General features: G+C 34.2%; 1 protein-coding gene across 1 annotated transcript in view; it reads left to right on the top strand.

Annotated features, from left to right (window-relative positions):
- SOX5 (SRY-box transcription factor 5) overlaps nucleotides 1-25,286 on the top strand; it is a 393,350-nt gene that overhangs the window by 251,561 nt on the left and 116,503 nt on the right. Inside the window, exon 7 of the mRNA XM_081311948.1 lies at nucleotides 13,522-13,645. Within this exon, the coding sequence (XP_081168074.1) occupies nucleotides 13,522-13,645 (124 nt within the window). The remainder of the gene's footprint in view (nucleotides 1-13,521; nucleotides 13,646-25,286) is intronic.

Genomic DNA, 25,286 nt, shown 5'->3' with positions numbered 1-25,286 from the left:
AACAAATAGGATAGTTGTATGGCCTATAGAGAGGAGAAGGAAACATGGGTGAAAACAGTAAGTACTTTTGTCCCTTAGGTTTTTTAGCATGTTCTCTTCTCTTGGTGTGGAATTACTTTTCCCTAGAAAACTGAAAGGTTGATTCTCTTCCCTCCTGAATGTCTTCATACGTCACTGTGTCATGGACTCATTGATTCCACACTTACACTTTCGGTGCCCATCCAGCATTCCCTTTCCTCTGTTCCTGATTTATTTTTTCCATAGCACTGCCTGTATAATTCATCATATTATCCTTAGAAACTGTAATCATGCTTGGCACAAATTGGGCATTCAGTGAATTAATGAATAAATACATTTTGCTTGGGAAGTTTGTATAGTCTTCTTAAAGGCAGTGGTTCCTAAGGTGGGTTTTGAGTAAAAATTACTCTTGAGTCTAAATTAGGTGAAGTATTTTGGCTGGAATCATGGATTAAAAAAAAATGTTTATTTATTTATTTATTTATTTATTTATTTATTTATTTATTGCTGCCTCTATTTAAACCATATAAAATGGTGTAATGATAGAAGCATTCACGCTCATAGTGGAATTTTTACTATGGTCAAGCAAATTAACTCACCTCACAAAAAACAAATATCTAGTATACAATAAAATGTTATTAAGTGTAGTCCTCCTGATGTAGATCTCCAGACTTACTCATTTTACATCATTGCAACTTTGTGCTTTTTGGTCTGCATTTCCCCCATGCCCAGCACCCACCCCCGTCCATAGTAACCACTGTTTCATTCTGTTTCTATAGAGCCTACTTTTGTTCAATTCTTTGAGTGACATCATGCAATATTTTTCTTTCTGTGTCTAATTTACTTCATTGAGTATAGTGTCATCCACTTCCATTCTTGTGGCTGAGAATGGCCAGGTCTCTTTATCACTTTAAGTCTGAATAATATTCCATTCTATATGCCACCCTTTCTTTATCCATTCATTCATCTATGGAAGGATACATAGGTTGGTCCGGTACCTTAGCTACCATGATTAATGCTGCAGTGACCACGGGTGGGATTGAAGGGATTTCTACAAGATAATGATTTCATTTCCTTTGAATTTTTGCCCCAAAGAGGAATGGCTAAGTCATATAATAGTTTTATCTTTAAAATTTTAGGAATGTCCGTATTTTTTTTCATTGTGACTATACTAATTTACATTCCTATCAGAAGCATAAAAGGGTTCTTCTTTTTCCATGTCCTTGCCAACATCTCTTATCTCCTATCTTTCTTATAATAGCCATCCTAACAGTTGTAAAGTGGTATTTAATTGTAGTTTTGATTTATATTTCCCAGACGAGGAAAGATGTTGAATACCTTTTCATATACCTTTGACCATTTTTGTGTTCTTTGAGAAAATATTTATTCAAGATTTATGCCCGTTATTTAAAAATTGAGTTTGTTTTCTCTTTTTTTATTGAGTTGTATGAGTTTCTTATATATTTTGGACATTAAATCCAATATTTTTTTTCCCTGTCCATAGGCTGTTTTTCATCTGGTTGATCGCTTTGTTTGCTAGGTGAAGCCTTCTTAATTTGACACAAAACCACTTATAATTTTCACATTAGTTGACTCAACTTTATGTATGATATTTAACCATTGCCAAAGCCAATGTTAAGGAAATTTCCCCTTGTTCTTATGGAGTTTCAAGGTTTCAGTTCTTACATTCAGATATTTAATCCAATTTGAGTTGACTTTTTCGATATACTATAACACAAAAGTCCAAGTTTAGTCTTTTGCATGTGTATATCCATTCTCCCCCACACCACTTATTGGCAAGACTGCTCCTTTCCCCATTAGGCATTCTTGGTGTCCCCAATGAAAATTAGTTGACATATATGTTTGAGTTTATTAATGGGCATTCAGTTGAAACTTTCCACTATTCAGTGTAGTCTCCAATTGGAGTACAAATAAAATAATAAAAGGTTTCTTAGTTGGAAATAATCTTAAATTTATGGAAAAAGAGTAAATCAAGATAGGTAGGAAATAGAAATATTAAAAGATTTCATAGTCCATTATTCATTACATGAAATAAATATTTGTGGTATAGAGAATACCAGTAAAAGAGAAACAATGAAGGTCACAATAATTAGGAATTGTTTCAAGAAATTTTGAAGTAGACATTAATAATACATGCTTTTATGGAAATTAGTCATTGGAGTGAAAAATTTATTTTATTTTCGATTTTTCTTCAGTCAAGTATTATAGAAGTTTTTCCTATTATTCTATCAAACAGCACAGGATGGCAATTTCTGTTTAAATATCCTTCCACAGTAGGGGCTGGGGTTTTGGCTCAGCAGTGGAGCACTTGCCTGGCACATGTGAAACACTGGATTCAATCCTAAACACCACATAAAAATAAATTAAGGTTATTGTGTCCACCTACTACAAAAAAAAATTAAAAATATCCTACCACTGTATTCTCAGTACTATAATGTTCTGTTTCATCTCTGTTTTAAAATCTATTTTCATATCACTTAAGAAATTCATATACATATAAAAATCCAAAAATATTTTGTGTAGAAAACATAAAGCAGAATAAAATGTAATATAAAGCTAAAAATTAAAATCAAAATGCCGCCCTTTGTATAAAATATAGAATTTTTATCTTTTGAATATTATCTCAATGTGACTTTTTAACTGAGAAATATATGGTAATGTATTTTATCACAATATATTTGTACTCATTGCAAATTGGCATTTTTATTTTAGAAAATTACTGTTTTGTTTATTAAGTTTTAGGAAGAAGCAAAGAATTTATGGTTAACTCAGTGATCAAGTTTTAAGTCCTCAAAATCAGTTATTTACCAATTAGTTGTCCATATTAACAAAATTGAAAATAGCAACACCTGAACAATTAATCTTCAAGAGGCTGGATAAAATATAAATGGAATTAACATTTGCAAATGCTTTATAAAAGTACAAAACATATCCTAATATAAGACAAGATCAGAGCACACTCAGTGCTGTATTAGGTAGTAGTGAAGGTACATTTTTGTAAGGTTTTTTTTGTCGTGGTTATTTTTTAATTACATTAGAATTCACATACAATAAAATTCACTCTTTTAAGGTGTACAATTTAGGTATTTTCATTATATTCACAAAGTTTTGTAACCATCATAATTAATTCCACCATATTTTCATTACTCCAAAAGAAATCCTCATTTCACCTCTTGTCCCAATTGATAATTTTTAGATGCAATTTTTGAAAGAGCTTGTGTGGAATTGAAGTTAATATTGCATAAAATTACTAATAACTTTATATTTTAAGCCACTGAGAAAACATTAGAGATCAGAAATCAATAATAGTGAATCTTATTATATTTTCTAATCATGGAGTCCTGAGAAATATAAATGGAAAACTATATTATATTTTATGCTGGCCATTATATTTTGTTTTCTCTTTATTTTCTTGACAATTGACATATTAACCCATGATATAAAATAAGATTGCATTTGTATTTTTAAAGCCTGATTTTTTTTATGTGAACAGACACACACACACACACACATACACACACACACATATGCACACTCATTTGGACTATGCACACTCATTTGGACTATGCACACTCATTTGGACTATGCTATTCAAGAAGCTTGATGAATAATACAAATGGTCACATACATTTCATAAAACAAAGTTTATTAAATTTTGGATTCTATCAAGCAACAGCTGTGTAAAATGTTGTTTTAAGAAATTGCAATGATATTAGGATGATAACTGAACTCTAAGTAATGCATCCTTGGAGACATTTTAATTGTTACCTTTTAGAAATCTTTTATTCAGCTTAAAACTTTCTGTGGCAAATGAAATACCTGTGTTTCTCCCCTTTTCCTTCACAATTGATTTCTGAACTTGCACCACCTTTGTTTTTTGTTGCCACCATTAATTTTCTGTGCTAATAAACAGGGATTTTTCCTAAATTCATCAAATAACCTTTGCTTAAGCATCTATTATATTTATAATGAATGTCATTATTTTGGTTAAAATTTGACATGAATTTAATGTATCTTAAAGTGGCGCTTTATAAGAATGCAGTACTTCAGTTTTGAAAATAAAGTCAACTATTAGAGAAGAAGAATATTTAAGTCAAACCTGCATAGCATCAAGAGTGAAATATCATTGCCTTAAAGTGACAGAGGGCTTAATTCTAAACATTTGAAAGTGGTTGTATCCTAGTAACAATGCCAACAATAAGCACATCATGCAAAAGTAAAAATGCAGTAGTGAAATGAGCCATTGAAAGGAAGAGTCAGTGACCATATAATATTTCAGTTTCCATTATATCTAGTAGCAATCTGGTTAAAAAGAAATGACAGTTGCCCTGAAGGAAATAAAGTGGAGGTATTATTGTAGTAGTAGTTTGGAAAGAAAATTGCACTGTGTCTTGACTGGATTATTTCTCTATCCTTGCAAACTATCTTCACCTCTCTGTGGTGCTGCGTCTTGCCTTTATACAAATTGAGTTTGTATCATCTAAACTCATAGGGCCCAGGGGCCCTTTGGTGACAGGAGGAGGAGAAAAAGGGGAATTAGAAAAAGAAAATGTGACAGGCAGTTTTGAAAAGAAAAGCAATTTTCCTTGTGGGTCTGTTCCTAAATAGGAGTTCTTCAATGCAATATTTTGCTTCTCCAGAGCAGTCACTCAGAATCAAGTGCATGCTTGTGCTGTGTGTGGGGCTTGGCACTGACAGGTTTTATTTAGGAGGGGTGGGAGTACAGGGGGATCGGATGTGAGGAAGTTAGTATTTTGGCTATATCAGCCCTGGAGGCAGAGTTAGCACTTGCAGTGGGACAAAAGTATTTGTAGTCATCAGATAACTTTGCAGTCAGCTTCAATAGCATCACTCTTTTTTTTTTTACTATCTTTTTTTTTTTTTTTCATTTTGGCAGCCAAGCTCTTAGTAGAACCATCTGTCTTTCTATTAGTATTTTTGAGGCCTGTTTTGAAGCCACTTTGCTTGGCAAAGTCACTTTCATCCTTGGAAACGATTTTTTAAAAAAGTTCTGTGGCTTTTTGCCGAAGAAGAGTACTATGTAAAAAATCCACATGGCTGTTCATTTTTGTTCTCAAAGAATATGGCTACTTTGTCTTTGTCTGGAATCAAATGAAATTAGAGGTGATACAATTGCAATGTGACTGCTGGGATGTGAGAGGCAGGGATTGCAATTTTAGTAATGTTTTTTATGTTCCCCTACCCCTCAAGGAGATTTTCTTTAGTCTTCCTAGTAGATTAATTGGAAGATAAATTTACTGCTTTATTTTTAATTTTTTTCTAAAGACCATTGCGTTGAGTAAGATAAACTGACAAATCAACTTTCTGTTATATGAAATGAAGAGTCACAGACTATTAGTGGTCATTGAAGATCCCAGGCCTCTTCTTGCTAATGGTGGAAAGTTAGCGTTGTCATCCTGGTTACTCCAGTTTGGGTAATTATATGCTGCTGCCTACCTAAACCCCTCTTGTAATCTCATTTGGATGTTATATTCTTCATTTTCTCAGAAATGGCTGTGCAGAATTGCTGTGTGCTTCTAAACAGCTGCTATGCTCCCCACTGAAGGTGACTGAATTTCAGCTGTAGGTGAACTGATCCCTACGGGTGACGTGTGCTTGAACACTATAGCACTCATTGGACTGACTCTTGAGGAACGTTTGAGAAGTTTCAGATATTACAGCTTATTTGTAATTGTGCTGACTTCAACCATACAGCTTCTTTTCGTTTTAACTTTTGTGTGCATAGTTTAAACAAATCATCTCCTATCAAAACTTTGTGCCACTCGAGCGCTCTCACAAGCCCACCAGCACAAGACCTGCTCCCTGAGACCACGGAGTTTCTCCAGCCCTTTGATTCCTGTATTTGATTCCTGTATTTGGAGAATTCTGATGCCTCCCAGGCCTCTCTTCCTGTTCTCATGCCCCAGAGCCCATTGTTGGTCAAAAGGGGTTTCAATGTCTTTTATAACCAATCCTTGCTGAATGTCTTCTCTGCAACTGTGTTCCTCTTCTCTAACTGGAATTTACCTTTTCTGTTCCTCAACTAGAGTGACTTTGGCACTTTCTAAGGAAACTCACAGAAACAGGAAGTCTGACAGCATTATAATTCATGTAGCCTCATCTAAGTCCTTAGCATTTTATCCCTCTTTTTAGTTGTCTATCATTAACTTTCTCTTTCATTCCTTACAACAGCCACCTTAAAATTTCTTACCTTTGCCCAGTACCCTTCATCAGTCCCAACCCCTCATTTCCAGGATATGACCTTGCCTTCCTCCCTGGGGATATGTCTTCTATCAGGTCTGGTTTCCCTTACCTTTCAATTTCCCTACCTATAAAAGGTGTGTGCCTCTGCTTGTCTATATAGCTTCATGATTCCAGAGAGGAAGGATGTGGGCTCCTGTTCAAACTAAACCCTTCATCTCTGTCTTGCCTTCTAGCTTTCTCGGAAATTTGACACACCAGTTAGCTCACTGCTTTCCTGTACTTACAGCTCTCGATGTCTTAGCCAAAGATGATAGTGCTCAGAACGCAGTTCTCTTCAGAAAGCCTGTCCTTCACCAACCCCCCCTCAGTTGTTCCTATCAAAGGTCTCACTGCACCTCTCATCCACGACTTCCTAGGAGGAGTTTACATTTGTCATCTCCTTTTCCTGCCAATCATTCAGTCCTCAATTTTTTTGCAATCTGGTTTCTAACCTCTTTTCTAATGGACTGATGTCATGGCTTCTAGTTATCAATTCCTAGAGACACTGTTTTGATGGCTAAAAATACTCTTTCTGCTACACGTGTGACTGTGAAATTCCCTTGTTTGTTTTAGGCCTCTGTTCTTAGGAATTTTTTTTTTTGGGGGGGGGTCCCAGGGATTGAACTCAAGGGCACTCAACCACTGAGCCACATCCCCAGCCCTATTTTGTATTTTATTTAGAGACAGGATCTCACTGAGTTGGTTAGCACCTTGCTGTTGCTGAGGCTGGCTTTGAACTTGTGATCTCCTGCCTCAGCCTCCCAGGCTACTGGGATTACAGACATGTAATCCCGGCCAGGATTTTCTTTATCCTAGTTCTGTTCTGTCCTTTCTGTTCAAACTCATTTTAAGCTTTTCTCTCTATACCTCAGACCCTCTCTAGATTATCTAGTTCATTCTAATCAATTAATGACTTCCAGAACCAGAGCCTCTAAGGATCTTTTCCCTTAGCTTCAGACAGGAATGTACCTCAGCTAGAAAGAAATCTTCAAAGGAAACTCATTCAGGCACTTAAAACTCATCACTGTCCATAACTATTGTCATCTTTGCATGAAAACTAACTCTCCACCTGTTTTTTTTTAAGTTGTTTGATACCACCATAAATAGAATAACATAAAATCGATGTTACCTTTGATTCTGTCATTCTCGTCACCTCTGAGTCTTGCTATTTTTTTTAACCTAAATATTTCTCAGATTTTTCACATCTGTAACTACAAAAGATCAAGCCTTCTTCCTTCCTCTTGCATGGGCCTCTTACCTGGCCTCTATGCTGGGCCTCTGGGCTCTCTTCTCCATATATGCACCAGAGTATTCTGTCCACCCTACCTAATCTCTTGTGATGTCCCAGAACCTAGGCGTAAATGTTAAGTTTCTTATCCTGATAGGCAGTCTGGTTTAGGCAGACTTCTCACTACTGGTTCCCTCCACCATCTTTGCTCTTCCAGAATGCTCTGAGTATCTCCCTCACATGGTGATTTTTTTGCCCCCATTTCTTTGTTCATGTTTCCCCCTGTGCTTAGAGTTCTTTCTACACATGCCGTCCCTTTGCTTCAGTCACTCTACTTGCTTTTCCTACCTCCATTGGACCCTTTGTTGACGTCCCCTGACTGTGTTAGGAATCTTCCTCCTGGGCTGCCCCCTAACCTATGCAGGTCTCTATTGTTGAATTTATGGTGGTTTGCTATAACGATCTGTCATTTTACCCTACCAGGATTGAAGGATCTAGGGAGCATCAGGTGTATGAATACATCTTTTAACACCTAGATACCCCAAATTGCATATACTCTGACTAGTGAATGTTGTTTGAAGAAAATAAACTGAAAAATAGACTCATGTAACTAGAGGCCAGATTAATAATTTTAAACATCTACTTAACATGTTAATTTTAGGAAGCAACCACATGGTTTTATAATGCAATAGTTATATTAAACATGAAATATTTAACTTAGAAAATTGAAAGGTATCTACTTTTTCTTTGCAAGTGTGATATGATTAATTTGTGTTAAATTCATAAAATCTTAAAGGGCAAGACTATATGTAGTATCAGGTGCTACAGGTATAAAAGTGTTAAAACATAATATTTTATTTGAAGTTTAAAAATACAGGAAATAGCTTTATAAATTTATTATGATTTATTCTAATTTGTAAATAACATGCCCTCTGTAAAAAAAAAGACTCAGATTTTGTGACAAAAGTATTTTTTTGAAACTTAATTAAAAATGTCACACATTTTTAACCTTAATTAGGAGTTTAAAAGGAATTTTGTACAGTAAGTGAAAGAAGGAAATGAATTTAGTAGTGATTAGGATCTAGTAATGCTCAAAAGTAGCAAATATATAGAATGAATTACTAACCCTGTTGTCAAATAGTTTTAAAATTTGTCCAGAAACATTTTATCATTTTGATCTAATGTATCCCTTTTCTTCCGGATGGTAGCTAAATTTTAGCACCAATGAGCTAAATATTAATTAAGATAAAGAAATATTAGTTGTTGTCATTATTTCTGTTAGTTATGGTTATAATGTTGCCATGAACACTGAATAAATGAATACTGAACACCTTCTCCTACTGGAGACTTACAGGTTTCTATGAGCCTCTGGTTGTAACATTTTCATCAGTCCATCCATCCATAACCTTGTTTCATGTATGTTACTGTTTCAAGTCAGCTCATTTAATATTTCTTACCAATTCTTTAACACTGAATTCACACCTAACCTTACTATAACTCATGTCTGGATGAAGCTTACCTAACATGCCCACGTTCTCCACAGTTCATGTTGCACTTCGGAACACTAGACTGCATGTTAGCACAGGTTTACCAGCATTTCAAAAAGTGGGGTTATCAATACAGTTTTTCACTGCTCTTAACAGGCCTGTGAGTGACCATGAAAGCACCATTAGTATTGTTTTTGGAGTACAAGTAAATCTTATCAAATAGGCAAATTTGCAAATGCAAAATCTGCAAATAATGAGGACTTTATTTTGAAATGTATGTTTTTAATTGCAGATATGGATTAACCACATATATGAATTATATTTAATTTACTGTTTACTTTGTTCAGACTATTAAATAGACAATACACTAGAATCCATCTTAAAATAGTCTAAACAAAAGCTATTGTTAGGACTGTGGAATTAGTGTAATTTTTCATTTTAGTTCCTTTTCCCCCTTGCAATTCCTCTTTTAGTGCACATTTTTTTTTCTCCCCTGCTCATCCCTTACATTTTCTACTGTGCAGGGCAAAGTGCTATAGTACAAATTAGGAAATGTAGTTCCAATGTTAACCTTGCTTTGCCTAAATGTAGGATCATGAACAATTAATTTGACCAAGTTGGGTTTTATTTCATTATCAGCACAAAGACAACGTTGCTTCAGATAAGCTCTAGAGTCTTTCTCTGCTTTAAACTATGTTACCTTCTACATGTCATCTTGAAAAATTTAGATGTTAAATCAGATTGTATTATTAAAACAAAATGCACCCTGTAATTTAATTTATAACAAATAAGAGCTTAGACTATACAGGTTTAATAAAAGCTCCCAAATTTATTGCAGCTTATTCATTAATATACTAAAATTTTTATCTGAAAATTTTAAATTATGAAGTTATAAATATATAAAGCCATACATGAACTAACTGGACAAAACTGTCATTCACAAGTATGCCTATATACAAATAACCAGTTAAACAATAAAATTAAGAAAAATTTCCTATGCAATGCTAATAAAATGCTTTTTATAAGACAAAGAACCTTAGAAATAAAATTACCAAGAAACTTCTTAGTTAATATAAAATAAATGGAGACTAGAATAAATTAAAACACATAACCTTCTTGGTCATCCAAACGTTCAATTAATAAATTTCCTTTTTTACCTAATATTCTAAAATTAATTGAAAAAATCGAGGCAATATTTTGGAAAAAGTAGTAATGATATAATACTAGCCTTATGCATTATTAAAATACAGTGCAAATCTATGGTAATTAAAACAGCATGGTACTAGAACATGATAGGCAGGAATATCTGTCCATTAAAAAAGTATATAATAAAGTTCTAATATTTCTGGGTTGCTTTTATATTTGTTCATGCATACATCATTCAAAAGTCATAGGCATATCATGATATTTAAGACCACTTAGACATAATTGAAGGGTAGGATCACAACTTTATCTGCTATACTTCTCTGGTGAATATATATTCCTTTCTGGTCATTAGATAACTTAAATTTTCTAGGGCCTTTTGTGGACATTTGAAGTTGGTGCCTGAAGATCTAACTAGGATGATGAAACTATTTTATCCATTCAGCTTCTTTATTTGTAGTTTGTTGCTACATGTCATAGCTATAACTGCTAAGCTCTAAAAATATATTAAGAAACAAGTTATAGCTTTTTTCCCTAAATGTACTCAAAGGTCACAGAAGAGACTCAATGCTGTGTAAATATTATTCAACACAACATGTACTATATTCATTTTATTATATTATTCAACACAACAAGTATTATATTCATTTTATTAAATTAAAAGTAAGAACAGCTCTTTCTGCCTGTAAGTTGAAACCATGGAAGTGCTTTACATTATGAGCCTCAAAAGTCTTTGAAGAATGAGCACATTCTTTTTCCAGGAAGAAAAGGGAATGAGGAATTACTTAAAATCAGAAAAAAAAAAGTACCATCGAACGCACTCAGGCATGGAGAAGGTAGATAATGCAAGGGACTTTTAATGACCCACTGGGGCAAAGGTGCAGGATATGTGAAGGGGGCAGAAGAAATCCCTGGAAAAATGGACTGTGGAGAAATTGTGAGGAATCTTGAATACCATGCTGAGGATTTTGTTCATTTTTTCCCCAGATGAAAGAAAACCATCAAAAGATTTTAAAACAAGAAGGGAATATAAAATATAGATTCCAGACTCATATAGAAGAAATTTATGAGGAATGAAACTTTTAATATCTGTACTATTCTTATGGGTACCAGAATCAGGCAGAGTCTCCCTTTCCACTATTATATAGCTAGAGGTGCTTTGTAAAGGACAAAACAATTTCTTGACAGTGACCAAAAACATTCTTTAAAACAGTGCTTCTCAACCCTGGATGCCCACTGAAATCATCAGACTTAAAATAGGCCAATGCTGGATCTTAACCTTGATGATTCAGATTTATTAGGTTTGCGAAGGATTCTGGGCATTGGGATTTCTCAAAGCTTGCTATATATTTTCCAGTTTAAGAACTGGTATGCTAAAAGATGAATCTATTGTTCCTGCAATTCTGAACATAGTTTACCTTAAATTTCAACATAACCTGAAATATGGATGCCTCTTCCCACCCTTGTATATATTTCGTTTGAGGTTCCCTTTCCTTCTTCTCTCCAAAAGGCTCTTATAAAGTTTATGATATATATTGTAACCAATGAAGTCTTAGAAATGAGGAGACAAGCTATATAAGCTATACAACTTAAGAGTTGTATGAAATATGAAGAAGATGTAGTCCCTGGCCATTGCCCTGAACCAGTGTGGCCGGCTTATTGTTTGTTCTTTTGCTATGTGTTTCTGCCTGCATCCTCTGCTCAGGCTGAACGAACCCCAGTGCCGTTTCACCCTGTGATATCTGTCTCTTGCTTTAGGCTACTCATTCCTCCTGCTTGCTCAACATACATTCTCTAATCTTAGAGTCCCTCCTCAGTTGGTTTCTCCATAAGCTTTTGCCTTCTTCCCTGGTATCCTAAAATGATGGTTGTAGTGGTACAAACTTCATCTCTAACCATAAAACACCATCTTTTTGTTTCCCTAGTTGTTGTCATCTCCATTAGAGTTTCATCGCCTGTGTCATTTCCTTTGTAGTGGCAGAGAGAGGTGGAAAACCCTTTCTCAAAAGGATGATTAACAATTTGGGGTCGTTATTGAAAACAAGTCTCCCATTCTTACAGTCTCTCTTTCTTTCCCCCCCTTTCCCTTCCTCTTTCACCACCCGCTCCACGGCCCTTCCCCACTCCACACATTCACCAACCTAAGTCTCGAAAATAGCTGTTTGACTGTGAAAGATGAAATGAAGGAGAAACTGGAGGTGGACTTATAAAGTGGGAAATGAGAACTAGAAGATTCATAAAAAAGCTAGGAACGTGTAATGCCAATGAGAAACAGGTCTGAGAGGCGTTGTTAGGATTACTCTCTGAATCAAATGTAGTTATTTTTGTGTGTTTTACTTTTTTTTTTTTAACCAATATCCCCTACTAAAAGCTTCATGGACCTGTATATTGTTTGTCTTATTCACTATTATATCCCTGATGCCTAGCTCATTTTCTTACACATAGAAAAGGTACTTATTACATAATTTCCAAATAACTTTCAATGTGTGGAAGGATTAGTAAAGGGGAACGAAGTGTCAGATATGTGATTTTAATATGATCCTGAATTCTCATTCACATACCCAATGACAAACACTTGCCAATAATCATGTTCACCAGGGAGATCTTACTTGAATATTTATTTGAAAAGAATAATCCTCAGTATTCTAGTTAATGACAATTACCCCATTAGTCAATACTGGGACATAGATGCAGAAATTACTGCATTGCTTTATGTTTCTAAAATTCTTATTCAGTTCAAAGAAGTCAGTAATTCCATTGTGCTGGGTTATTTATTAACTGATATGAACTGAACCCTATACTCTGAGAGCGACTCCAGCAAGGAGAGGTTCAGTTGTTTCAAAAAGTCAAAAGTATAATACAGAGGGTCTGTGGCAGGATTCCAGGGACTGGATGTAGACCTGGTTTTGACTAACTCTGTGGCCATGAGGAAGTCAATTTTCTTAGGCACCAGTTGTCTCCTCTGAAAGAAAGGGAAACATTTTAGTTGTTCTCTGAATTTTTTTTTTTTTTTTTAAAGAGAGAGTGAGGGGGGGGGGAGAGAGAGAGAGAGAGAGAGAGAGAGAGAGAGAGAGAGAGAGAATTTTTAATATTTATTTTTTAGTTCTCGGCGGACACAACATCTTTGTTGGTATGTGGTGCTGAGGATCGAACCCGGGCCGCACGCATGCCAGGCGAGCGCGCTACCGCTTGAGCCACATCTCCAGCCCTGTTCTCTGAATTTTTTTCCAGGTCTATTATTCACAAATTGTAAACTTTCAATATTATGTGACTTTTAAGAATTGATTATTTTAATTCTGTTTTGTGTGGTTGTGAAATAAGGAGGGTGGGAAGTATGGAGCACCAAAACTTCTACTCTTTGATTCGCTCTATCACGTTCAGCAGGTTCAAGGTCAGCTGCCGCCATTAATGATCCCCGTATTCCCTCCTGATCAACGGACACTGGCTGCTGCTGCCCAACAAGGATTCCTCCTCCCTCCAGGCTTCAGCTATAAGGCTGGATGTAGTAAGTACCATTGATTTTTAATTTGGGAATGGGTACAGGGAATGTCTTTGACTTGGGCAATTTAATATTACTGTTACACCAAGAAATGAGATCTCCTATATAGTATTTTCATTTTGAAGAGGAAACACATATTTTTTTTCATAAATTCAACGAGAATATGCTTTTCAATAGTTGTCTATTGCCCAGTAAGCTAAATCCAAATTGTTAATGTAAGTTACTTGGCCCGGCATCATGTGTCTCCCCTGTATATTTACATTCAAATTTCTCACTAGTCTTCTTTCAGTTCGTAGAACAAACCATATTCTTTCTGGACATACATCAAGAGTGTTTACACTCCGTGGTGTCCTGAACCTCTTGCATATCAGATTGAGAAGTGTTTGCCTGATGTCGGCTAGGTCTCTTTCCCATGATTCCTTTGGATCCTTGTATGTTTCTCCTTTCATTTTAATTGTAAGGTTTGCAAGGGTACTTGTTTGTTCTGTTTTATTCATTGCTGTATTTCAACTTAGAGTGTAATAGTCAACTATTTTTAAAATGTGTGAGTCAGGTTTTTTTACACAGTGACCAAAATACCTGACAAGAATAACTTAAAGGAGGGACAGTTTATTTTGGGCTCCTGGTTTCAGAGGTTCAGTCTACAGTAGGCCAACTCTATTGTACTGGGCCTGAGTGAGGCTCAATATCATGGCACAAGGGCATAGTGGAGGAAAGCTGCTCAACTCATAGCAGCCAGGAAGCAGAGAGAGAGAGAGAAAGAGACAAAGGAAACAGGGATAAAATGTAATTCCCAAGTGCATGCCCCCCTAGTAACCTAATTTTCTAGCTGTAGCCATACCTACCTGCCTTCAGGTAACACCCAGCAGTACATTCAAATTATTAAACCATCAAATAGATTAATCCACTGAAGGGTTTACAGTTTTCATAATCTAATCATGTCACCTCTGAACATTCCTACATTGCATATCATGTTTCCAACATAGGAGCTTTTGGGGGGGACACTTCATATTCAAACCATATCAGAGTGAATGAACACTTATTACAAGCAAGACTGAGAACATTTATGCACTAAGAAGTTTCACCAAGGTAACTGTATTACTTGCTAACTTTAGATGTATATAATTTATATGCCTTTTCCTCTTTTTTTAACCCAAATCTATATTGCGCTTTGCTAGTTTGTAAACAAACTAAGACTTCATCTTTAAAATTATAAATAGCCAAATACAACCTGTATTCTATTAGATAAAAATTGTAACTCATATTCCAAAGAGACTAGACTTCTAAAATAAATATTTTCTAAAACATCATCATTACTATGACCAGAACAAATATAGAAAAAGCAAGTTTACTAAGGTATTTTCATTGATAAGTGTAGAACACCATTGAAAAATATCAGTGAAATATTAGCAATTTAGAAATTTATGTAGAATATTATTTTTAAATGCTATTTGAACCTAGCTCATATATATGTTACTAAACTTTCCCATTCATTTCTTGCAATGAAACTCTGCCTAGCATTAGTAAAAATCAATTCTAAGTTTCATACTGGATGATGTTTGAATTTTTACACCTTGGATATTAATAGTTATTCCCAGTCTTTAAACTGTTCTCTATATCATATTGGAGAAACAGGATGTGACTTTTAAACCATACAGTCATTTAGTATGAATAGATTGCAACTCTGGGGTTAAAATAAAAATGATTGGAACTTAAGACTTATAAAAATATGTACTTGTATTGTTTTTGGTCTTTTAAAACTGTGTTTCATTCTGGACCCTTAATTTGTTTATTTAATGTTAATTCCCACTGTTCTAACTTTGTTAATCATCAGTTCATCCAGAAACACCAAAATATTTAAACAGTTAAAGAAACATTTATTCTATATACTTTAAATTTAAATTCTAATGGAACTTTAAAATCTAGTGTTACACTGAATTCTGAGTTTTTAATCATAAAAGATTTTTTTAAATTTTGTTTCCATTTTCCTAAGGGATTACTTTTCACGTTAAACACATGTTGCCAATGTGTTTTTGGTAACCTTGGTTACTAAAATGAACAACAACTAAAAAAAATTTTTAAAAATCCTGAGTTGCCTCAGACTGCACCTGCAATATATACATATAGACTAGTTCTCTTTTTGAAAAAAAAAATTTAAATAATTGCAGAAACAAGTTACATTAGCAAATATTGTGCTGAAGAGAATAACACATTGAGTATGAACAATAGCATAACTGTAGGCCAGGAAAAGGTCAAGAACAGCAGTCCCTCACTCCCATTTGACAGAGCAGGAGTGCTGAATTTGTTCAGTATTAATGAAATGTGGCTTTGAGAAAAGTTTATCCTTTTAAAAACTGTTAGTATATTAACCATTTGATAGTCATATCTTCAGTGTCGAAAAAAATTATAAATGTTATCACTTCTTTTATAATCTTGGTGATAAAAGAGAAAAGTTTTATTTACCACCACTGGCAAGCTTGAAACTGGCATCATGCCAAACTCTCGAATTAAACAGAAACCAGAAGCAAAAGAAAGTGCCACCCTTATTGATCCTGTGACACTTTGAGGCAGTTTAAATGAGGAGCTGGGTAGAAGAGGTAAATAGACCACTCTCTTCCCTCTAATCCTAGTACAGGAAGGGATGAGAGGGAGGGAAGTAAATCTTGACATCTCCTTTCTTCAGTGGGACTTCCTGTTTCATTCCCGCAATAATTGTCAGCCTGATTTCTCTGGATGCTAGTTGTTTTAATTGAGTGATGTTATATAGTTCTCAATGACAAAGACTGAACAACCCTTCTTGCTGTTAGTGTCAAGTAACAAAAACTCAGAGGTCTTATTTATCAGTCCATTCATAGAACATATTGATGATTGATTTTCTTATTTGGAGTATGTGTTCCGATAAAAATACATAAAGTAAATAAAAATCTCTGGAATTAAATATGTTACTTTCTGCATTCCCAGCAAATAAGAAATAAACTAAAAGCACAGGTTGAGGAACCTAATCAATGTAGATTGAGTTAACATATTATACTTTCAGAAAAAGAAACTTTTAGTTGGATTTAGAGAGATTATTCCCTTAAGAAAAATAATGGTAGAAAACATGATGCGGAATAGAGGTGCACAAAATATAGTTGTTGGGTCTCTTTTAATTGATAGAAAGGACATCTGTAAGCAATATTAGAATAAATTAATGGTAACACACCCAGAGACTTCAGAGCAAACTGACTAGATACTAGAAAAGAAGCTTTAAAGAATGTTAGAATCCACTCTTGTCTGTGAATATTCATAAATATTGAGATATTAAAGTCAGAACCTCAGATTCTGTTTGGACATTTGGAATTAGTTAAATCAAACACAAAAATATACATTATGGATGTATATACTATTACTGCTTATGCTACTTATTTCTTAAAATCTAAAACTACTTGCAAACTTTTGAGGAAGTGAAAATAATGGTATATTAATAAATTATTTCCCTCCTCTCTGTTTCTCTCACATGTGTGTTCACGCACATGCACAAACATGTAGAGGCCTTGAAAATAATTATGTAAAATCACTGGTTTGATCATTTCACTCCATTCAGGGACTAATATATTCAAGGAAACATTTGGCCAAATAATCTGTATTTTTAACTTGTCAATTATATTTTTGATTAAACCCAGTCATATAGGTTACTCTATGGAAACACATATTTCCATAAAAAAATTAAAATTCTAATTCTAAATTTTCTTTGTTGGTGTTCATTTTTATCAGAAAACAATCATGACAGCCTTTTAAATGAATTTTTAAAAACTAAGTAAGTCTTCAATTCTTATTTATAAAATAACTGGGTGTACAAAACAAAGTGGTCCAAGTACACTTTGCATGGTTGAAACATCCAAGAACATATTAATTTGCTGCTTCTGGAAAGTCTAAGTGGAATCCAGTTAGCCAGACATCTACGTGCCCACTGTGGAGCTTGTATAGGCACATATTTTTGAAATAAAAGTTAAGTGCCTTTGACACCTGCAAAACAATTTTTATGTTGTAGGGAAGATACCACTGTGATGTTTGCTCATCTTGGGAAAAAATTCTATTTTAAAGTGAAGGACCTAACTTTGAATGTGCATGTTGGTGTTTTCTCAACATTTTAGATTTGAGAGGGACTTCTAAGATAAGATGGTTGAAGGGCATCAGTTTGGTCCATACCATTTTCTCTGACTCCCACTTTGGTTCTCTTTCCCCAACACATAGCCTCTTCACATATTGATGCCCTGAGCCCTCTGCCCCTCCCTGTTCTTCCTGTATGGGTGTAAAATTTCCAGCCATATAATTGTTATAGTTAGGTGCTTTAGAAATTTTGACAAGGAAACATTTTATGTAGAAATAAAAAAAAAACTTCAAGAAAGTAAAAGCCCAATAAAATATCCCATTTTCTACATATACTATATGTAGCTGTGTGAATACATCACACAGCTATAGATATAGAATCTCTCCCATTAGATAGGAACATGCCTAGTGCTATGGTTCACAGATTGTGTACCAGGGTTCCCAGGGTACTAGAACTAATTCATGGACACACATGGAATATTTTAAAATTTCAAAGAAAATACAGAGGCATCTCTCTAACGGTATGTAAACTATCATATTTAAGTTGTTTGAACTTTACTACTTAATAACAATGAGTGGTTTGATATTTCTTTTATCCCAAGGGTTCTATAAAAAATTATTGGGCCACCAGTGCTGTTCCAAGAATGTTTGGGAACTTTCAGATTAGTCTAGCATATATCTGTTTCAAATATTATGGTGACCTTTTCTTTAACCTGGAAATTGTTATTATTGAACTATCATATTGCCAACCACAGAATCTATTCTGCAAATTTCTTTTGCACATACAGGACTATGGACACTATTATAAAGACAGTTGATTCATTTATCCATACCAATTAGTTCCTCTATCTGTATAATTTCAAGCACTCAATTTTGTTGTTTGTTTGAAGTAATTAATCTTCCTCTGAAAGCTGAGAGGTGCTTCAAATGAGTGGACATGACTTGGAATCAGGTTTTGTCTCATTCTGCTACTTGTCTTTATGCAAGTTATTAAGATGCAGAGGATTTAAAGAAAACTTCTTTTCCTCAATTTTTAGCAATTAAGTGAGACTATATATGAAACAGTCCCTAGCATTGTATTGTCCCATTCAGTTATTTGTAACTGATAAATTCCAAGATAATATAATGCCAGAAAACCAGATCTTGCTTCAAAAAAAAAAAAAAGAATATAAAACCACACCCAGCATTTAATTTAATTGCATTCCATAATTTATCTAAGATCAGACTCACTCTGCCACACCTAAATGAACTTCCTTTGACTGAGGAAAATAATAACCATTTACAGCAGAAGTGAACAATGTTAATGGAAATGTGTGTGTGTGATTTCATACAAGCTTAACTTAGCTATTTCATTTGAATCACCAAGTTTGAAACTCTTTCCATTGTCATTTTCCATTTGTCTATTTACCAGAGCTCATGTTAGAAAGATCATATGATTTTTTAGAAAGTGATTTAGTCAGTTTTGGCTGTATGAAATTAGAAATATATACTCATTCTGCATTTTAACACACTGATTAATTTTTCAGAAATGTGCTAAATAAAATAGCCATATACAGTTACTGATTGCAATATTTAATTGCCTTATGAGATTAGCTTAAATAAATAGAAGTCGATGAGCCAAGCTTTAATAAACTTAAAATATGCTGTATTTACTCTTCATCAGTTTTCTGAACAGTGTTTCCGCTTTCAATAAAAAAGTAAACTCTCAGTTAATTAGTTCCTCATACACCACAATAAAATTAATGTTTAGGGGTTAAATACCATAAACTTCCTCAGGCGTATTTGCTGATGTGTTCCTGTTTTGAGTTAATGTCACATGTTTCATTGTTTAATGGGGGTATCATGTGGGTTCCATTATATCTCTCTGCTGCAGCGGGTCCATGTGTCTGGGATTTTAGGAGGCTGCATGCTCATTTTTGCTTGAACTGAGTCATTGGTTTCAGCTGACATGGAGGTCATTGACAATCAGTGCTCGAACAATCACCAAATTACAAACTAAAAACCATTGACAAGGGTACACTTTTATCAAACTGAAAAATGGGAAACATGTTGTCAGGATTACATGCTGCAAGTCCCTTATACCTAAGCAGAAGGAAGAGGATCAGCCATATCTTCAGATTTCTATATTGAGCATGTTGGAATTATTGTGACCAAACCTTCTCCCTTCTTTCTCTCTCCTGCCCAAATCTTACAAACCAATGACTTTGGGAAAACTTGACTTAGTGTCAGGATTTTTAAGTGTTTATTCTTGCAAAGAGTTGGTTTGGTTCCTGAACAGATAATCATTTCAATTCCTATTTGAAGGGAGTATCTCAAAAATATGCAATGATTGAAAAATAAAAATAACAAGATAACATAATCCTTTCTTTCATATATTCTTCAGATTTTATTAGACCATAGCTATATCCAATACTTTAATTCATCCTGTGTGCTTTATACCATAAGAACATAATTCATTTCAAAACTAAAGCCCATTCAGCTCAGTGGTGTGGTTCTCTTCCTTGCCAATGGAGATGTCAAAGAGGAAGAGTAGCTAATGGCATTGTGTGATCAGCCAAGAGGCCTCAAAGTATGGTATCACCATATGAATTTGCCAGTCAAGACTAACCCTTACATTTCTAAGTTCATGTTCTTGTTGCTAAAGCAAGAATAGAATCTCATCACAGGAGTAGACACACATAACTAAGCTCATTGAACTAAGTATAATCCTAGAAGAGCAATATATTGTTTTATTTGAATAAATATAATTGCTAATGATACTGGACAATGAAATTCTCTGGTAAGCATGGTCTGTCACTACAGATAGCCCCAATAGAAAGGAAATGCTTTGTCATAAGATGGATTGGAAAGTACAGAAACAGAAATATATTTAATAAAACAACCTGAGATACCATTTTGCTTTAAACTCTTTAATAGATTTCTACTTTTCATGAGAACTGAAAAAAAATCTTGCTCTTGGGATATCATGTGGAATAGGATAATGCATTAATTTGGATACAGATTTAGCTGCTGTAAAAGGTCAAGATAATACTAGCTTAAACATGTTAAATATGTTTTTCACTCACATAATAGTCCAGTCTTTGCTCGTGTGTTGTTTCCATAATGTCAGGTCCTGGGCTCATTCTTTTTTTTTTTTTACACTGCCTTCCGTGAATTGTGGCTGACATCTCATGGTCTTGACAGCTTACCCAGCTATCCCCATTCCAGCCATTGGAAAGGGAAAAGACAGTGGGGAGAGTGCAGCAAGCTTTTCAGCACTACAATTTCCAATAGTTTGTTGTGGTTGTATTTTCAAAGAATATATTTTTAAAAAATTTAAATATATATAGTCAGCTCATAATACCCTTCACATTTTCTTCTAATACATTATAGGTAAAAATTGCTGATTGCACAGGCCTCAAACCATGTAGAAGTTTAGAAAAGAAAAATTAAGTTACCTGCCTGCTTGCATTCAGACACTCCTGTAATCCCTCTTTCCATGGCTAACTACCCATTAACAATTCGGTACATATTTTCCAAATATATACAAAATATTTATCTATTATATATCTAGATATTCAGCTACACATCTATTATATAAATATTAAATATCTGTTACCTATCTAGACTATAGGTATGTAACATATAGGATGAAATATGTCTGTAATTTGTTTGCATTTTCTACTGATTCACCCTTAAGTTTGCCTACATTTACAGTTTCAAACTATGCTACAATGTATGTTCATATTTGTACCAAATGAATTATTTATGTGACCATTCATGTGATTCATTCATGGTATATAATATCCTACATCAGTTTATTGGTTCATTTTTTAAACATTTTTATCTGAAAGATTACTTCTTAGGTGTAATGTGCTCTTAGTTGGTTAGTGGAAGATATAACACTTTCAAGATTGACTGGTTCACAGTTTAGCTATGAATAAGCATCAATCGACTTATAATGAGAAACTATTAATTGTCTGACTTTAATATAAATCTGTCAGATAAAATAAAAATTAAACAAGGTCAGAAGAACTTGGTAGTCACAGTCCCTTTTTATATTATTCTGTGTCCTTAGGCAAGTAGTTTTCCTTTCTATGTCTCAGCTTTTCAGCTCTCAGGTAGCCACAGTGTTGTCTGACCTCCCCACTTTATGAGGATATTGTGAAATTTAAATGGGATAGGCGCAGGCATTTCTGAAAAACTTAAACTATTATGTAAGTGTCACACATAATCATTATTTATTAAATGTGTAATCGAATTTTGAAAATCTAAAATGTGTCACAATACAGGATTGTATAAATTTATTTATGCCAGGTCACTAAATTACGACCATTCCAGACCTTTGCATTATTTATTTCCATGGAAATTCCATAGCATTTCGTAATTTCTGGAAGTCTTAAATTTAACATTCTAATAGAAAAGCTCTGGGCCAGGAGTTATCACAGATGTATGTGCCACAGACTTACTATTGGTGTGATTCAGGAAGCTCCCTGATTTCACCTGCAGACCACAGACTCTGGACACATTGCAGGAGGCAGGATGTCTGTCAGAAGTCCTGATAAAAAAAGTAGAATGGCTGAAAGATTGTCAAGAAATGAAATACTTGCTAACCCTTAATGTTAAAAGTCAGAAATGAAAGAGAAAAATATTCAGTTTGGTCTTCAGTGGCTTGTCAGGATGCCCTTCTACCAAATTCCTACTTTCAAACACTTTACTCATTTTGGGTACAAATTCTCTATGCCATCCATTTCCTCATAAGACACAGGTAAAATTTAGCCATTCTATTATAACTCAGATCTGGATGGAGAAGCAGTGCTTAATTAATGATTCTCTTTGAGCAGCTTAAAATGAGTTATTTTGCAATAGTTTAAATGATGTCCTAATAGAAATGCTAGAACACAGAAAAGGAAAGAGACTTCTTTGATTCATTGTCACCTTTTCAGGGATACTCAGATTTTTTAGATAATTAATCCAGGAATTTTCATTGGTATTAGAATGCTCCAATTTATAGGCAAAGAGATAAAAAAAAGCTGTATCTTTTATATTTTGAGATATCTTCCCATTCTGAGAGGTGTTTCTTAAAGAGTTCATAAATTAATCTCTTTCTAAGCTGGCCATCTTGGTAACTACTAAATTAAATAGGATAATGTTTTCATTTTCTATGCTACATTAAATAGTCATAAAAATATATTTTATTTAAAAAATCTCTTATTGAAAAAATGTTAGCCTGTGACAAACCAAATAAGAACTAACAATTACCTCAGAATGTCTTCTTTCAAAAGAAAAAAAAGCTTATAGTCAAACAAGGGCCAATTTATTAATTTTACTTTCTCAAATAAAATTTATATGAAATATTTATATTCATTCCTTACTATTCCATCAGAGTTAATACAAAATATTAGTGTTTCTCATAAAAAGTTTCAAATGTTGAAGTCATATTATGCTATTCTAGCATATACAAGAAGGCCTACAGATTTTCTGCATTTAAAAAAACAACCTTGAACTCCACTTGTGTAAGCCATGTCCATTGTTCTGGGTTCCACAAGAAGGTTTAGGAGAATTGCTATAAAACTAACTACTTAACAATAAGGAACAACATATAGCTGTACTTATTGCTATAAGGAGGCAAATTTCAACCTGCTTGAATTTCAGAAAGTTTAAGATGATACAACATAATCATAATGTTGAATGATATTTTATCATTTCTTCATATGAAATGTGTTTTCTATTAAAATGCCTGAATGGCATCATAGTAATGGATACTTGTTGGTGAAAAGATCTGGAAATATGCATATCATTTAATATCTGATTAGAATATACATAAAATCAAAATTTACAAAAGAAACTAATTATGGAATACAAAAATATTGCTGTATGAATATATGTCACAGGAAATTCATTTATTCTTATTACCTTCTCTGGGTCCAATTTCCTCAAACTCCAAACTCTAGCTTTCTGTGTCCACCTGCATTTTCTGTCCTTTGTCTGATCACTTGTAGCTAAATGCTGTATTTGTTTGAATTAAACTCTGCATAAAAAAATTAATTCAATACTTAATTCTGTAATTATTTCCTTATAATCTTTCTTCTACTTAAACTCTTGATTTTTTGAACACTATCTCCAGTCTTAGATATCTGTTAATTTCTTAATTAAATGAATTCTTCCTTGACTTATTCAGTCAATAAACATCTTAACAGTCTTCAATAAGTTGGGCATTATGCTAGGAACTAGAGAATCAAAGGTGAGTAATACCTAACCCTGATTTTAGGAAGTTGGGGAAAATGAGATTGCTATGGTCTGAAGGTTTATGTCCTTTACAAATAATATGTTAATGTTCTCACCCTAAAAGTCATGGTATTAAAAATTGGGGCCTTTTGGGGTAGCAGTTAGTTCATTGTGGTGGAGCCCTTACAGAAGAGGCTCACAAGATCTATTTTACCCTTTCCATCATGGGAGGATGCAGCATCTTTGAATCAAGAAAAAGGACCTCATCAGATGCAAAATCGGTCAGGGCCTCTGATTTTGGAGTTCAAAGCCTCTAGAACTATGAGAAAAAAAATGATGTTTATAAGGTACCCATTTTATGATATTTTCTTATAGAAACCCCAACAGAATAAGACAAGTTAATAAATAATTTACTGTGATGGAGATACAAATAGCATTTTCAGAGAAATCTTTAGGAAGAGAATTCACTTGAATCTAAGAGTGGTGGAAGCATCAGGTGAAGGTTCTTTGTGTCGGGCCTTCTAACTCAAATCTTCATAGGTAAAGGTGGCTGAGCAGTTGGAGAAGTGCTTGGGGTGGAGGGATACCTAAAGAAAAGAACACTCCAGGCAGAAAGAAGCAGGGGAAAAACCAGCCTGGAAAAATCCCAGAAAGCAAGAGACAGAATAAGATGTGCACGAACCTACAAATAGCTTGGTGTTAAGAGTAAACCAAAAGCCAAGAAGTGATGAGTGAGTCCTTTGAGGACATGAGACAGATTTAAGAAAGTATTTTATAGACTTTATATACTGGGAGAACTGAAACCACTCAAGAGCTAAAACCCAGTATCATACACACTTCCATTCATCCATCCCTCCATCTGTCTGTCCATCCATCTCTGCATAACAAGGCATTTTTGTTGTTGGTCACTGTTGTATTTTCAGCCCCTATCACATAGTGTATAATCAATAAATATTTATTGTATTTTAAATACAACAAGTGAACATATATTGAGTGCCTCTAATGAGTACCGCTGGAAACTCAATAAAGAATGAATTTTCTCACCAAAGGACTAGAGCTTGAGAGATAGTTTGGGAGGCTTTTTTTAGCAGAAAGGTAAGAGGAAGGTAAGAGGAAAATATCTTAGTGACTGATTGGCAGTGGAGGATGAAAGAGATGGAGAAGTCAAGATACTTTTATATTTGTAACACAGGTGACTGGTTGCCACCAAATGAGATAAAAATACCAGGAGTACAAGCTTTTGGAAAAATGAGGATAAAATAAATGGTACACTTGTGAAATCTGAGTTTCCAAAGAATTAACTAGGGAGGATTGTTCAAAAAACATGGAAGTGATCTATGCTGGAGTCACT

This window comes from Spermophilus citellus (genome assembly GCF_964194105.1).
Source record: "Spermophilus citellus genome assembly, chromosome: 10".
NCBI classification, from domain to species: Eukaryota; Metazoa; Chordata; class Mammalia; order Rodentia; family Sciuridae; genus Spermophilus; species Spermophilus citellus.
This window is presented reverse-complemented; position numbering and strand designations above follow the sequence as displayed.